Source organism: Mytilinidion resinicola (assembly GCF_010093595.1).
Source record: "Mytilinidion resinicola strain CBS 304.34 unplaced genomic scaffold BDZ99scaffold_1, whole genome shotgun sequence".
In the NCBI taxonomy this organism is placed as follows: domain Eukaryota; kingdom Fungi; phylum Ascomycota; class Dothideomycetes; order Mytilinidiales; family Mytilinidiaceae; genus Mytilinidion; species Mytilinidion resinicola.
The window spans coordinates 2,571,809-2,585,065 of record NW_022985437.1 but is presented as its reverse complement, the minus strand read 5'-3'; the positions used below and the strand labels follow the sequence as shown (position 1 = coordinate 2,585,065).

The 13,257-nt window shown below is 51.6% G+C and overlaps 7 protein-coding genes across 7 annotated transcripts; 2 read left to right on the top strand and 5 right to left on the bottom strand.

Moving 5' to 3' along the window:
• Positions 1 to 174: 174 nt before the first annotated feature.
• On the bottom strand, positions 175 to 333 carry BDZ99DRAFT_373911 (uncharacterized protein; the record flags this gene model as incomplete). The annotated part of the gene is made up of 1 exon (XM_033714895.1): positions 175 to 333. A coding segment is annotated over one exon (159 nt), but the record flags the coding sequence as incomplete, so codon positions are not given.
• Positions 319 to 1,382, bottom strand: BDZ99DRAFT_530816 (uncharacterized protein). The gene is made up of 2 exons (XM_033726422.1): positions 965 to 1,382; positions 319 to 822 (listed from the first exon to the last, which is right to left on the bottom strand). Exons 1-2 carry the CDS (start codon positions 1,074 to 1,076, stop codon positions 572 to 574), a joined length of 363 nt encoding a protein of 120 aa, XP_033584668.1. The 5' UTR covers positions 1,077 to 1,382; the 3' UTR covers positions 319 to 571.
• Positions 1,383 to 1,521: 139 nt separating this feature from the next.
• On the top strand, positions 1,522 to 2,625 carry BDZ99DRAFT_457434 (GAF domain-like protein). Its single transcript, XM_033718675.1, has 5 exons — positions 1,522 to 1,565; positions 1,629 to 1,735; positions 1,760 to 1,761; positions 1,989 to 2,293; positions 2,387 to 2,625. The coding sequence occupies exons 1-5, from the start codon at positions 1,563 to 1,565 to the stop codon at positions 2,495 to 2,497; spliced, it is 528 nt and encodes a 175-aa protein (XP_033584667.1). The 5' UTR covers positions 1,522 to 1,562; the 3' UTR covers positions 2,498 to 2,625.
• On the bottom strand, positions 2,588 to 3,994 carry BDZ99DRAFT_22972 (uncharacterized protein). Its single transcript, XM_033713496.1, has one exon. It carries the CDS (start codon positions 3,909 to 3,911, stop codon positions 2,805 to 2,807), a length of 1,107 nt encoding a protein of 368 aa, XP_033584666.1. The 5' UTR covers positions 3,912 to 3,994; the 3' UTR covers positions 2,588 to 2,804.
• Positions 3,995 to 6,395: 2,401 nt separating this feature from the next.
• On the bottom strand, positions 6,396 to 7,841 carry BDZ99DRAFT_374714 (NAD kinase; the record flags this gene model as incomplete). Its single annotated transcript, XM_033714934.1, has 1 exon — positions 6,396 to 7,841. One exon carries the CDS (start codon positions 7,839 to 7,841, stop codon positions 6,396 to 6,398), a length of 1,446 nt encoding a protein of 481 aa, XP_033584665.1.
• A 1,331-nt stretch (positions 7,842 to 9,172) lies between these two features.
• BDZ99DRAFT_22903 (uncharacterized protein) lies at positions 9,173 to 9,621 on the top strand. Its single transcript, XM_033713493.1, has one exon. The coding sequence runs from the start codon at positions 9,287 to 9,289 to the stop codon at positions 9,533 to 9,535; it is 249 nt and encodes an 82-aa protein (XP_033584664.1). The 5' UTR covers positions 9,173 to 9,286; the 3' UTR covers positions 9,536 to 9,621.
• Positions 9,622 to 10,819: 1,198 nt separating this feature from the next.
• BDZ99DRAFT_22924 (uncharacterized protein) lies at positions 10,820 to 12,110 on the bottom strand. The gene is made up of 5 exons (XM_033713494.1): positions 12,077 to 12,110; positions 11,570 to 11,868; positions 11,478 to 11,514; positions 11,189 to 11,421; positions 10,820 to 11,133 (listed from the first exon to the last, which is right to left on the bottom strand). Exons 2-5 carry the CDS (start codon positions 11,714 to 11,716, stop codon positions 10,906 to 10,908), a joined length of 645 nt encoding a protein of 214 aa, XP_033584663.1. The 5' UTR covers positions 11,717 to 11,868; positions 12,077 to 12,110; the 3' UTR covers positions 10,820 to 10,905.
• Positions 12,111 to 13,257: the final 1,147 nt, after the last annotated feature.

Here is a 13,257-nt window from a genome sequence, read left to right as displayed (position 1 = left end):
TCCTCGTTTTCATTCACCTTAAGGGCAACGTGTTGATTATTCTCGCTGTGACCTACATAGTAGATGAGGAATATTATGGGTTCACCGTATAGGTTAATCTTCGAAGCATGAAAGCATTCCTGATGAATTGCAGCTCTACGGGTATTGTTCCAGACGCCATTCATCCATTTTTCATCACTTCGCCTTCGCGAAACACTTATTGAACCAAACAATAGCCCGAGCTTCTACTTGCAACCCTCTTTCGTGTTCTACAGGGTGGGTCTCACTTTCACGGACTGCGAGTCCGTAGCAAGCGCCCTCGTACCAAACAACCTCGTGATCACCCTCACCTTTCTACGTTTTCGCCTTCAGGAAAGTCTCGCACTCGTCGACTTAAGTCTTCGGAAAGCCCTTGTATAGTGAGCCGGCAACAATGCTCGTCGGTTTTCTGACCTTCGTAATATCGTTTGGGACAGCAAGACTGGAGGGATGGGCAGTTTATGTGCAGTGGACCAGAGACTTGCCGGTCTCCTTCTCTTCGTCGTACGCAAGGAGAGTTGTGTATTTTTCACCCTAGGAATTGACAATATCACTAGCATTTTGAGTTAAAGAGTAAGTTGCGTAGCCGGCAGAACCCGGCAGTGCCGACAGGCAGATCTGCAGCTTCAACTTTCTTGAGTTCGCGAAACATTGTGAAGATGCGAGAAGTTGCAACCGTTGGAGGGTTCTCGATCATATATGGAATAAAGCGTCTTATCACGCGGTAAAGGTGCCAGAATACTCTGATCCCACCGTCGTCAAGTGCGTGAACAGATACGACGAGGTCTGCAGTAGCAGTGTATCCTAGAGGCACTCACATCAACACTCATCTTGACAGCTGCGGTACAGTGAGAATGAATACAAGATTTTCAGAGCAGAATATAAGAACAGAAACGACAGTAGTCTATGAGACGTTCGAGACGAGACGAAAAGTTATGCTGCTTACCCACCATGAAGTCGGGCAGATACACAAGCCAGCCGCCCTTGTTCGCATAATTATCCGCAAGAAGACAATTGTTGGGTAATTCCCATTCAAAGCTATCTGGAATGATGACCATCTCGCCCTTTGCTCTACTGGTTTCGCGATGTAGCAGTCAAGTCTATGCAGCTTCGCAACTTTGTCAGTCGGAGCACCAGACTGGATCTCAACTGCAGCACAGCATTTACTGGACATCCTGACGTATTCTGATATATCTGATGCGCTCTTGTGCTTATTTCGTTACTGGTTGGACTTGAACGCGAATTGGAACGCCAGACGAAAGATGAGACGAAGGAGCTTATATTAGGCCCACCCCGGGTACTCGAGGCCCCCTTATATTTCTCTCTCCTCTTATGCCGATCTTCTAGGTTAGCATAGCATCAAGTGTGACAGTTCTATTACCCTTGTAGCAACCGAAGAGTTGCCCGGGACCAAGTTGCTTTCAGAGCTACGAATGATCCACATCTCACGGAGGCCCGTGCGTGGCATTATATCCGCCATAAAAGGTCCAACTCCATCATCAAGTGCGAAAATCGCGTCATATTCTCAATTTGCGAAATTTGTGATGGTACGCCTTAATGCGATCGCCGTAAGCCGATGATTGAAGAGCGATGAATTGATAGGGAGATAGGTGCACGCGGAAGCTTCGACGTTCGCCTCAGGGCTCACGAAGAAGAATGTGTACGCGCAGGTATTGGAGCACTCGCGCGGTCTTTTTGATGGGCAGAGGAATTGGGTATGTAATGCAATATTCATATTCCGCTGTTTGATTCTCACACTCGTTGAGCTTCATATATACATGGATCAATATGTGAGGTTGTATGAACATGCACAAAGATCCAGACTTTTGCGACAGAGTGACAAATCCCCTCGAAAACGCTCTCATAAACGTCCCCAAAACCTCTAAAACCGTACGAAGTTAACATTCTCACAGGTCTGGTAACCTCTTAAACCACCCTTCCCTCCCAAACCCTCCAGATTAACATCCCCAGCAACCTCTCCAACGCCTCCTCCCTCCTCTACCACGCCCTACACTCACTCCCCTCGCCCTCCTCCGCCGTAAACTGGTGCGGCTTCTACGTCCTAGATCCCACCACTCAATCACAGCTCCTCCTCGGCCCCTTCCAAGGCCACGTCGCGTGCCAAACCATCGGGTTCGGTCGCGGGGTGTGTGGAACGGCTGCGGCGACCCAGACTACACAGCTTGTGAAGGACGTGGAGGCGTTTCCAGGACATATTGCGTGTGACGGGGCGAGTAAGAGCGAGATCGTGGTGCCCATAATACAAGGGGGAAAGGTGCGTGTTGCGAGTGAGCTTTTTGGGGGTCGATAGCATTCTTTTGGGCATTCATACTGGGAGCTGGAGGCTAACATGTTGATTCATGCACAGGTTGTGGCTATAATCGACATTGATTGCGCGGAGCTAGACGGCTTCGATGAGGACGACAAGGACGCATTGGAAACGATAGCAGCGCTGCTGGCTGAGTCATGTGATTTTTGAGTGGAAGATAGTATGCATTATGAGAGGAGGCATTTTGCTTTGTGTGCCTTATACCAGTAAGGTGATAAAGGCTTGTGTGTCATTTTGCAGCCTTGAGCAGGTATGTATTTTCATCAGCCTCGTGCGGAACAAAATTTGTTTTCGGTGTTCTCAAATACAGTGCACGTGTAATCAATATCTCAATTATGTGACTGTAGATCGCAATACATGATGACCGTTGATCTGAGGAGAGGTAATATCTAAGTATCCGAGATAATCCAAGGAAGATTTACTATACCCTCTCACTCTGCAGCTGCCAAAGACGATGTTATATAATTCGAATCTTCAATCTAGACACTCCGTCGTACTTTTTGTACCACTTAGAACAATAATTGTTGTCTTTGTCGCTTTTACCTGACTGTTTGTCTTCGCTCGTCTCTTCGTCTTCCTCCATCTCGGATGGAACATCTGGAGATACTTCCTGGACAACGTGACTGAGATTCAAAAACCACACACCATCGTCTGGCTCAGTCACATCATCTCCATTCTTATATGTACCCGTGGTTTTGCAGCACGGGGCAAGGATTTCGCGAAGAGGTTCCTGTGATTTCCAGAGTTCCTGGCTCTCTGTTGCAATCGTCCCTGTCTCCCCAGGAATAGAATCAAGCGCAATTTGCCAAAAGCGGATGAACGCAGTAGTTTCCTCAGATATATCGCTTATAAACAGACAAAAGCGGCCCAGTCGTCGAAATGCCCCCTGGTCTTCGTTCCGTCTTTCGAGGATGAGTCCTGTTACGTTGTCGCCTCCGAGAGCCGGCATGAGCCAAACGTCCCTAGTCTGGTGCCGGTGTATGTCGAGGTCAACCTCGGCATGTAGGAAATTGAGATCGGGACCTCCTTTCACAGTAATTTTGTAGCCCGGCCCCCAAGTGACGTTCTTGAATCTAAGCACACCGGGCACCAAAAAGCAAGCGACATCTAGAAAGCCTGCCACAACACGAGCTTTCGAGGACGTCTCTCGATCGTTCGGTTGCGATATGACCTGGGCGTCCAGAATATCTACAAAAAAAACGGCACTCTCAGGGTCGGGCATTGAAATACGGCTGTCATTCAAAGTCAGCCAGGACCAGGTTGGGGCGATGTATGCCAATCGACGAGTGCAGAGATCCGGAGTCGACACTGACCAACACATTTGACGAGCCAGATCATTTCGCCACATCCCCACCAGATATTCGTCTTGCAGTAGCTCCTCGACATAGGTTGCGATACCTGCAAGGACAGCGAGCTTGTCTTCTTCGAAAGAAAGTTGTCCTATTGAGTACCTTGATACCACTGAATCCCATAGTTGATAGATCCAACGTTTGTAGGGTATTAAAGGCATACCCTGCGCTAATGATACCTGCTGGTCGCGGATTCTGCAGATATCCTTCCACATATAGTGACCGCCAGTGTCGCTACTTGAAAAGGTAGCTTTCACAATGAGGAATGGTCAAGTCCGAGCGGAGAGGTTTCGCAAGCCCTCATCTCGTTACATTCCCAGATGAGCTGAAGAGGCCCGAAGTGCAAGGTGCGAGGTGCCAGAAATATCTCCTGGATACACTACGCCCGCTGCATTAGCGGTGATGTGGTGATGTAACTCTGCCATCCGCTGTCGTGGTAGGATAGATACTGATTAGGCGCATGACGCGAAATACCCCATTTAACATCTATAACGTAAGGTTGGACCAAAGAGACGTCTCTGTCCACGAACAGACCATTAGAAGATGCGGCCACACTAGCTATGTTGCAGTATGAATTTTGGTACACTTCGCACATCATGGCTGATTCCCGAGTCCAATCTTCCAGAGAGTCCTGGATTATGCAAAGGCTAACGGAAGAAGTCAGGGTATAGTCCTATATAATGGAGTATATATGGGTCACTTACCTGTCAATCCAAAGATATCTAACATTCAACCATTCCCGAGCGACCTGTACTGCATCCCGCATTGTCGGTGTAAGCGGCCGTGGCAGCACTACTCTCTTCATTGAAACAAGCCCTTCGCTCGTCAACTTTGGCATGACTTGAGAGCCCTATCCATGACTTAAGGTTGCGTAATCTGCTCCAAGCTCTATTTCCTCTGCTTCACAAAGCTTCATTGGTGATGACGGGCTTATTCCGATGTCTAAAAGCCTAGTTGGGTGCCATTTGGGTGCTTTACTAGAGCCTTCGCAAGAGTGCTTTGCGCAATTATCCAGCCATCCGCGTACTCTCTTCCGCGTAGATGCCGAAGAGATTGATGACATGATATTATCGTAGTTGATGAGAGGACGAAATGCTACAATGTGAGAGCTCAGCACGTAAAAAGATAGGATGAGCAAACTGCCTACCGTCGAATGGCATTAGCGTGTAGGCGTGGGATCCAGGTCAGACGCTTCGCGACACCTACGGCTTCGGAAATGATGAAATCAAGACGTAAGGGCTGTGGCCATTGATTTGACGTATCAATCGAGACCCAGCTTGGAAGCGTTGGATTTCCCTCTTCAACTCGCAAACTGTCTCGGGTTCTTGATCCATGTGTGCCCATACCGAAGTACACAATTGGCATATTGCTGCATACTTCTCTAGGTCAAGCGCATTGTTGTGAAGAGGGAATTTCCTGTAACGATCATTCAGGAAACGACGAGAGGATCGAGCGCGAATAGGCGCTCACAGTGCTCACAAAGTCGAGCCAACGGCAAATGTCCTCCATCAACGCCAGTATGGTGATCTTCTGGCTACGAATACCGAGCAGCACCTTCATCGCAGTCCATGTTTCGGAATGAAAAGGGCGATGCTGAGCTGAAAGTTAATGGTGCGAAGTACAGTTCGACAAGACGGCATAGAGTGTGGACGTAGAGATGAAAGAGTAGGAAATCGGCAGCGAGGCTGAGATTCAGAATTCCACTTCATCAGCCTCATCACGTGTACTTTCTCTTGTGCTCACATTCTTGGGGGCAATTGTTAGTATATACACTCGATGAAGAATGTAATGTTTATGTTATAAGAGTAGAGAGCACATAGACGGCAACGAGAAGATATCGGGCCGAATGATACTCTATTTACGTGACTCATACGTTTTCTGTTATCTACAACTTCCTGGATGCCTTTACACAACTTTGAATGCATTGTAGACCATGATTGCTTGAACCAATATCATATTTTGTTGTCGGAAAGCTGGGCTTCTTCCGCTACGATGCTCTATCAGCCTCCCAGAATACACCTCCTCTAAAACCGGAATGAGACGATCACTACCACTTGACAATACACTCACCAATCTCGTTCTAGAAAACATCGTCCCTTCACCAGGCATTCCTTTCTGTTCTCCCCTCACTAGAACGCGAATTCCTCACCAAAGGGTAGCCCATTTACAACCCACTCCGTCCATGACCCATCTCCTACTACTACCCACTCCAATCAGACTAACCCTCCTTTCCTATACCCAACACTAGACCTCACCTCCACGCACTCATCTAGCATCTTCCGCTCCTATCACCCCTTATCACAAACTCACACCTCACAGAGGCAAAAACACATCAGAGGCACACTTAATAGGATCATATCATAACATCATTCACATTTCCACCCCTAGGCCCCTGGACATCACCCCTCCCCTCGACATCTTGTTCTAAAAGGATATTCGACGCCCTTCCAAGCTAAAGAGACAGTCCATCCATGCTCCCACCCCCTCAATCGCCCAAGAACGCCTCTCTAAATGCAAAGAAATTCATCTACGTTCGCGCCATCAGCTCGAACACAGCGGCCTTTCGGAGGAATCCTAGATTTCTAGATCCTCACGTCGATCGGCACGGCTCCAAAACCACCGGGACCCAGCCCAAGCGGCTACAGCTAACATCTACACTCTCTTCCTCCTCCCCGCCCTCCTTTGCTTGAAGGTGCAGTCTACACAACCACACCTCTCCGCACAGGACTCGCGCTCCCCCCCGCACTACTCCCCTCCGCCGAATACCCCGAATCACGATCCGCATCATCGTCAATATCGATATCAAACCCCTTCTCCTCCTCCCCCACCTTCCCAGCCCCCAGCTCCGGCGCACTCCCCTCGTCCCACGCCTTCTGCATCGCGCCGCGCGTGTTCCACCGCAGCGTGCGCGAGATGCTATCGAACCACTCCGTCGGCTGGGACAGCACGGTCGGGAAGGGGTACTGGCTAGCCGCGATGCTGACGTGGTCGCCCTGGCGCAGCTCCACGCGGCCTTTGCCGTCGAACGCGCAGTACGCCGTCGCGCGGGAATTGCGAGGCACTGCGACGCGGAGCAGCATGCTGTCGTTGAGGAGCATGGGGCGGAAGCTGAGGGTGTGCGGGCAGATCGGGGTGAGGAGGATGGCGGGGATGTCTGGGTGGACGAGGGAGCCGCCGGCGGAGAGGGAGTAGGCGGTTGAGCCGGTCGGGGTGGAGAAGATGCAGCCGTCGGCTTGCACGACGGTGAGCAGGGCGTTGTCGCCGTAGAGCTCGAGGTTGGAGACGTAGGGGGATGGGCCGCGGTCAATGACGAGCTCGTTGAGGACCTCGAATTGCTCGGATTCGATGTGGGTAGGGCCGGTGTCTGGGGGGTTGGATTGGGCGCGGTAGACGGTGCAGGTGAAGCGCATACGGAGGTTGACGCGCATGCCGGCGTCGCCCATGATGCGGTTGAGGGAGTCTCGGTATTGGTGGAATTGAAAGTTGGTGAGGAAGCCGAGGCTGCCGAGGGAGAAGGAGAGGATTGGGGGGACGATGCGCTGGAAGAGCCAGCTGGTGTAGAGGACGGTACCGTCACCGCCAAGGGTCAGGACGAGGTCGAATTTCTCAGGGGATGTCCAGCACAGCTCTGGTGTCCAGAAACGGAGCATTTTCTCGAAGCGAGCGTCTTGGGATAGTATCGAGTCCATGCCGAATCGCTTCGACTTGCGGAGCTTGTGGTCCACGTAGACATTGACTCCGACTTCTGAGCCATGCCGAGGGGTAGAAAGCAGCCATTGCGTAAGCTCGCGTGTAAGATGCACGAGCTCGTTGTCCCGCGCCTTCGTGACAATCATGACATTCCGGATTTTCATCTTGATCGGCCGGCGCTGGAGCTGCTTCGACACCTCACGCACGCTCGTCGCCGTCTGCATCAATCGAGAGTGCGAGATGCTCTCATCATCGGTGATCTCATCCAGCACTTTATCAATATTCACGGCGTGATCGAACTTCTTGTGGAAAAAGCATGGCGACGCCAGAGCGGCCATGTTCTTTGCAGACAAACACTCGCCATTGACTTGGAGGCCGCTTAGCGCTTCTGTCAGACGCGTGTGCGCAATGATCTCCGAATTCCTCTTGCTCTCCTCCTCTTGCTGTTCCCGCATCACCACGTCGTCTAGGGAGGTCGCAATCGACATGTTGGAGGTGGGCGGGGGCCGCGACTGGAGGGCCTTGAGGATCGTCTGGCGGGGGATCGAGTCGATCGAGTAGGTCTTGTGGTGCTTCGACTGGCGGTGGTCGCGGAAGGACTTTGTAGGTCGCGGAGTGAGGCTGTCAGAGGTTTCTGAGGCGGGCAAGGTAGCGGACTTTGCCTCGTCGGTCAGTATTTGTGTGGTGTCGTCCGGAGCAGCAGAACTGGGTGTGGTGCCGCTGGTTTCTGGCTGTATTACGTCGGAGGCATCGCGGACGAGGTTATCTCCGTGAAACGAGGGGGAGAGAGGCGCTCCTTCTGGGGGTGCTATATGCGGATCTGCGGTGAGGGCGGCAGGAGAGTCGGAACTAGGAGAAGCAGGGAAGACATGGCGCTGGGGAGAAAGAAGCGGGTGGATCTTAGTCGACTGCTTAAGAAGAAGCTGGTCCCGATGCATGGCTGCTGCGGCCGTTGTTGTCCGTCGGCTCGGTGAAGGGTGACGTGCCGTTTAACGCGGCCCGGAAGGCGGGGAGCTCGTGCTGGGACGGCTTCGGGCTGCTACTGGGCAACAAAAGTTCCGTACGACGGGTTCACAGCGCTGGACCTGCAGGCGCGCGAGGGTTATAAGATCCAGTCAGGCTGGGTGCCTGAGGGCGCGACTCGGGGTCGAGGCAGCTACTGCATGCGACACCGCGACAAGACTGGCGAGGCGGTGATAGTGACGGTGGGTGCAGAGACGCTGTGCGAGCAGAATCAACAAGCCGGCTCGACCTATAGGACACAGAGGCCACAAGAATGATCAAGAAGAGCAGGCTGCGTGACCTGGACGAGGAGCAAATGGCAGAAGGGGATGAGGATGCGTGGGTGCTGTGAGGACTCGTCGTGCAGCGCGGCCTTATTCTATCCTCCCTTCACCAGCGCCGAGTATCAAAAAAAGGCCCAAGCCAGGAGCAACATTACGCGCCCGCCTCCAGACTGACGATAGGGCCGGCCGAGCCCCGATAAAGCCTCAGCGCGGGTGAATCACCCTCTGTATCAGAGGCGTGGGTCCATTCGATCGCTGCCGCCTGCAACCAAGCTCCCCCAAGCTTCGGACAAGCTTCTCAACGTGTGCCGCACTGCACCTCCTCGTGGTCTGGCCGTTGTGTATCGCCTTCAATACACTCAAGCACACTATCGAGTGTGATAGCATATCCACGACTCCAATAAAGCTCCATTAGTGTTCCCGATCGGGCAAAGAACTAACCGAAGTAACCGCCCTTCACACCCCTCCGTCCAACCACCTCTTCATCCGCAGCCTCAATCAATCACCAACAGCACCGACAACATGCCCAAGGCTCCATCGTGATTGAGCCTCAGCCTGTGCCCTGACGGGGGACAATTTGACGGTGCACGCTGCCCGAATCGCCGCGCCGAAACATGCCAAGCTGCCTCCTCCCCCTGAACTCCTCGCCCTCAGCCTGTCTCGCAATCCTCCGCCACAGGTGCCTTTCCGCCCCTCCCAAATCTCGCATTGTACCACTCCAGCGTCGCGCTCGGGAGCCTTCCTGCTTCGGGAGCGCACTGTTTGACCCGCCGCCCTGTGCCCGGGAAATCAGACAGCTTGGAAACCCGTGGCTCCTCGCCCGGTTTCCGCGATGCCTGGTGCGGCAGCGCACGTGGCTCTAGAGCATCTCCTTTGCCATCCTGAAGCCTGCCAAGAGATAGGCTGTCAGGCTCGCTCTCCGAGCGTTGAGGATGCAGAGGCAGCGCGCGTACCGGGTCCTCAGCATTGGTCCGCAGGAGTGACTAGGTGCTGCTATCCACATCATCACAACTTGCTCAATGTGTTGCGAGATGCATTAAGTTAGTGCCGCAATTCCCTCAACAAATGTCGAGTCTGCTTGTTGCGGTTGCCTCGAATATGGGGTTGATAGGGTGCACACGTGCCAAGCCGGATCGCGTAGCATCTCGACGACATGATTCGTGCTGTTGCCGCTCTCGGATGCAAGACACAGAGGATTAGATGCAGTGTTCCAAGTTAGCTCGCATAAGGCCGAAGCGACGGGTACCGAGCATGGGCCGTAATAGGACTGATTATGCTTTTTCATCATAGTTATCTGTTGATGTGTTTTTGCTGATGCTTTCACTCTGCATCGAGGCGGTTGTGCGCGAAATTCAAGGAACTGGAAGATAGCGCATTTCAAGGTGGGTTCGGGTATGGACTATGTTGACTGAAAGCTCCATTTCTGATGGCCACCCGTGGACAATAGTAAGAGTTGAGTAGTGTTGAGGACTGAAGGTAGGAAGCAAGATGCTGAGCAAGATATGATGGTATGGTGCCTAACACGAGCAGTGATCAAAGAATGGGCGTCACCTCGGCATTGCCATCGCATACACGAGAGGCAAACCGCTTAAAGCCAGCAAGAGCATGACTAGAAGCGACGTAGAAGCGCTCAAATATACTACCGAGACTCATTTGGACCCCGAAACTTTGAAGCTCGTCGTCGTGAGCACTCTGATCCCCTCAGCCTCTGGTTCTCTTTCATAACCACCCCGCTCTGCAGTAACCGCAAACTCATCTCGACCACTTTTCCATAGGTCACTCCTTGTGGAACCGTTCGCCTCCCGTGAAAGCTCGTATGTGGAGTCTGATTCGATTGCTTCGATGCCCCGTCTCTTGTTGAGTAAAGCACCCAACCGTCCACTGCTTACGGTCGAAGGTTTCCCACTGTGTGCGTACTTGCGGCTTTCCGAGGCAGTCGTGGTGAATGATTGGCCAGTTAAAACCTTGAATGCCGGGCGGAGGACAGGAAGACAGCCTAGTGGAGTCAGTCTTTGAGTTTGAGATGGAGAGGAAGATATACGTACTAGCGAAGACACTCATATTGAGTTCCACTTGTTGCCAGATGGTTAACCGAGCAACAGTCCAGGATCTGTCGGGGTCCGCGAAGACCCAAGTTGATTCGTTGTATGTTTGGAATGCAGCAGCGCAAGCCACGCTGCAGGTCAAAGAGGTCAGCAGTCTGCAAGGCGGAGGGATGAAGAGGAGCGTAAGCTCACAGTAGTCCAGAAGTGAACATTAGGGCGACACTGAACTTTTGGATCGGAGGGAGATGTAGTTTGGCGACTTCAAATACGGGAAGTAGAACGATGATGAAGTCGATGATAGCGTGTGTGGCGCAGGTCGCAATGAACGACTTCGCAGGGTCAATCGGACAGACTCCTTTGACACTGTAGTCCCAGAGCGCATGAATTGGAATGCACTGGATCGCCGTCATGACGAGCTGGGGAGGGGGGCTTAGCGATTCAACTTTTGGCCTCCAGTTCGGCGTAACTTACTCGTGCAATAAACCACATTACACTCAAAGCAGCCATTACCTGAATCGGTATTCTAATCCTCGAGTGTTTGAACATGCGCCAGTAAAGCCACAAAATGGAGAGTTTCGCCAGACAGACGCCGATTGAGTACGGTATATCATCTGCCCAGAGGTCGCGCATGATATGTTGAGTCGTGATCACTGGGGTGGTTTTATGGATGTCTTGAATATGGCGGCCAAGACCGTTTGTCAACGCTAGGGAAGCCCTTTTAGCTCTCTCCATTACCTCTACCTCGAGATTCAATGCTCACCATAAACTTTCATGGCGAAGAACACAGTAGCACAAAACTAGAGCATCGGTCAGCAGAATGTTGAAGCAAGTATAAAGGGAGACGAGACTTACTCCGGCGGCGACAGCCGCATAGTCGTCAAATGCGAGAGCAACGCCTGTCAATCTTCTTGAGAAGATTCTCAGCGCCACAGCCGTGACAGCCGCCACATAGGTTATCGTCAACGACGCTGTAATTTCCGCCACACGCGATGTCGCCATAACGATCTAATAAACCTACTATTCGCGAGGTTGAAAAGCCTTGGACATAAAGATTGATTAAATCCACATGCTAAAAGGGCAATAAAACACCCTGCGGACGCACACGTTGTTCTGCAGTCTACATCTTCCTTCTTATTGTATAGAGCACCCTACTAATTTAGTTAGATATATCTGTGCGTATCTGCTCATTTTGCTTTTGCTTCTTGTAGTGGCTGAAACGTTCGCGTATTACGGACGCTTGGAGGAGCATTTGAGTGATATGCTTATCTGCTCTGCGGTGTCGTCGGTAAAGATCGCTTGCCGATCAAAGGAAAACCTTCACACGTGGATAAACGTGGAGGATAAGAAGAGGGAACTCACAGATGCGATACACAATTTGTCTCATTAATCATATGTCTTTCTAGTGGAGGCTTGTAAGAAGAATGTGGTGCTGATTGTTTTTGCAAAGTGACTGCACTCTTCCGTTTGCCCACTCTGCCCTCTACACCGGTACATACAAACCACCACGCCGTGGAGTATCTTATCGGGCCTTCAACGCCACCAAAGCCACAAATGTCACAAAAGACGACTTACAGATACCATGCAGCAAATACCCCCTGGAAGGAAGAGCATGATGTTCCAAACTATACCGGTGTTGCGCAACAGCGTCACGCCAGTGCCCGCAGATCATGCAGAGGCCGCTAGCCGTGGGATTGACACTTTGACAGCCGTTGTGAGTGTTGAGGACCTCAAGCTTCAAACCGGTAGCGAGTGCGACTACACCACGACCTCGTATTTGACTGTACGAAACTCGATCTTCTATGTGCGACGGTGACCTTGCTGTAAAGAGGCTATGCAGTGGAGGCCTTTACAAACCTGACAGATTCAATCCCGCGATGAGTGTTTTGCTTCGCCCCTGCGTTAGAGTCAAGGCCATTCTCAGACTAATCGTCGAACGTGGGAGAACGTTATCTCTGGAGAACCTGCAAGTAACTAGCTTCGCCAGAGGATGCGCGCTACTCTAGGGTCTAACCAGTTGGGTCCACTTCGTCTGGGGAATTCTCATGGTCGCCAAAAATTGAGCCTAGATCTGCACCCAAGGCAGATACGAATACCATGATGAGTAACCCTTGTAAGTCTGCAGCTTGGTTGAATACTGTATTTGGTATATTTGCTGGATCTCGGAGAAAGAGAGAGAGATGGCTCCGGCTTGGGTGCGATCTATTTACAGCAAGGCGGAAAAACGTTCGGGCCGTGATCATGTGATCCAAACACGTGAGTCCTACAATTCACTTTCGCATCAACCTGTAGGAAGATGTGTTCGGCTTCGGTCCTTAGTATTTCTGAAGACTAGTAATGCGCAAGCAGTACTTACATTTATCTGTGCTGCCATATTGATGATCTTACCAGTCTCGAAACATAGTCCTTGAATACATAACGTATTCCACAAGCGAGCCGTCCACCCAAGCGAGCCGTCCACTTCATCATGAAAACCGGCCTCAAACGTTAATTGCTCCACAACGCCAATAGATATCAACTATATACAACTTGTAGCCTAATCT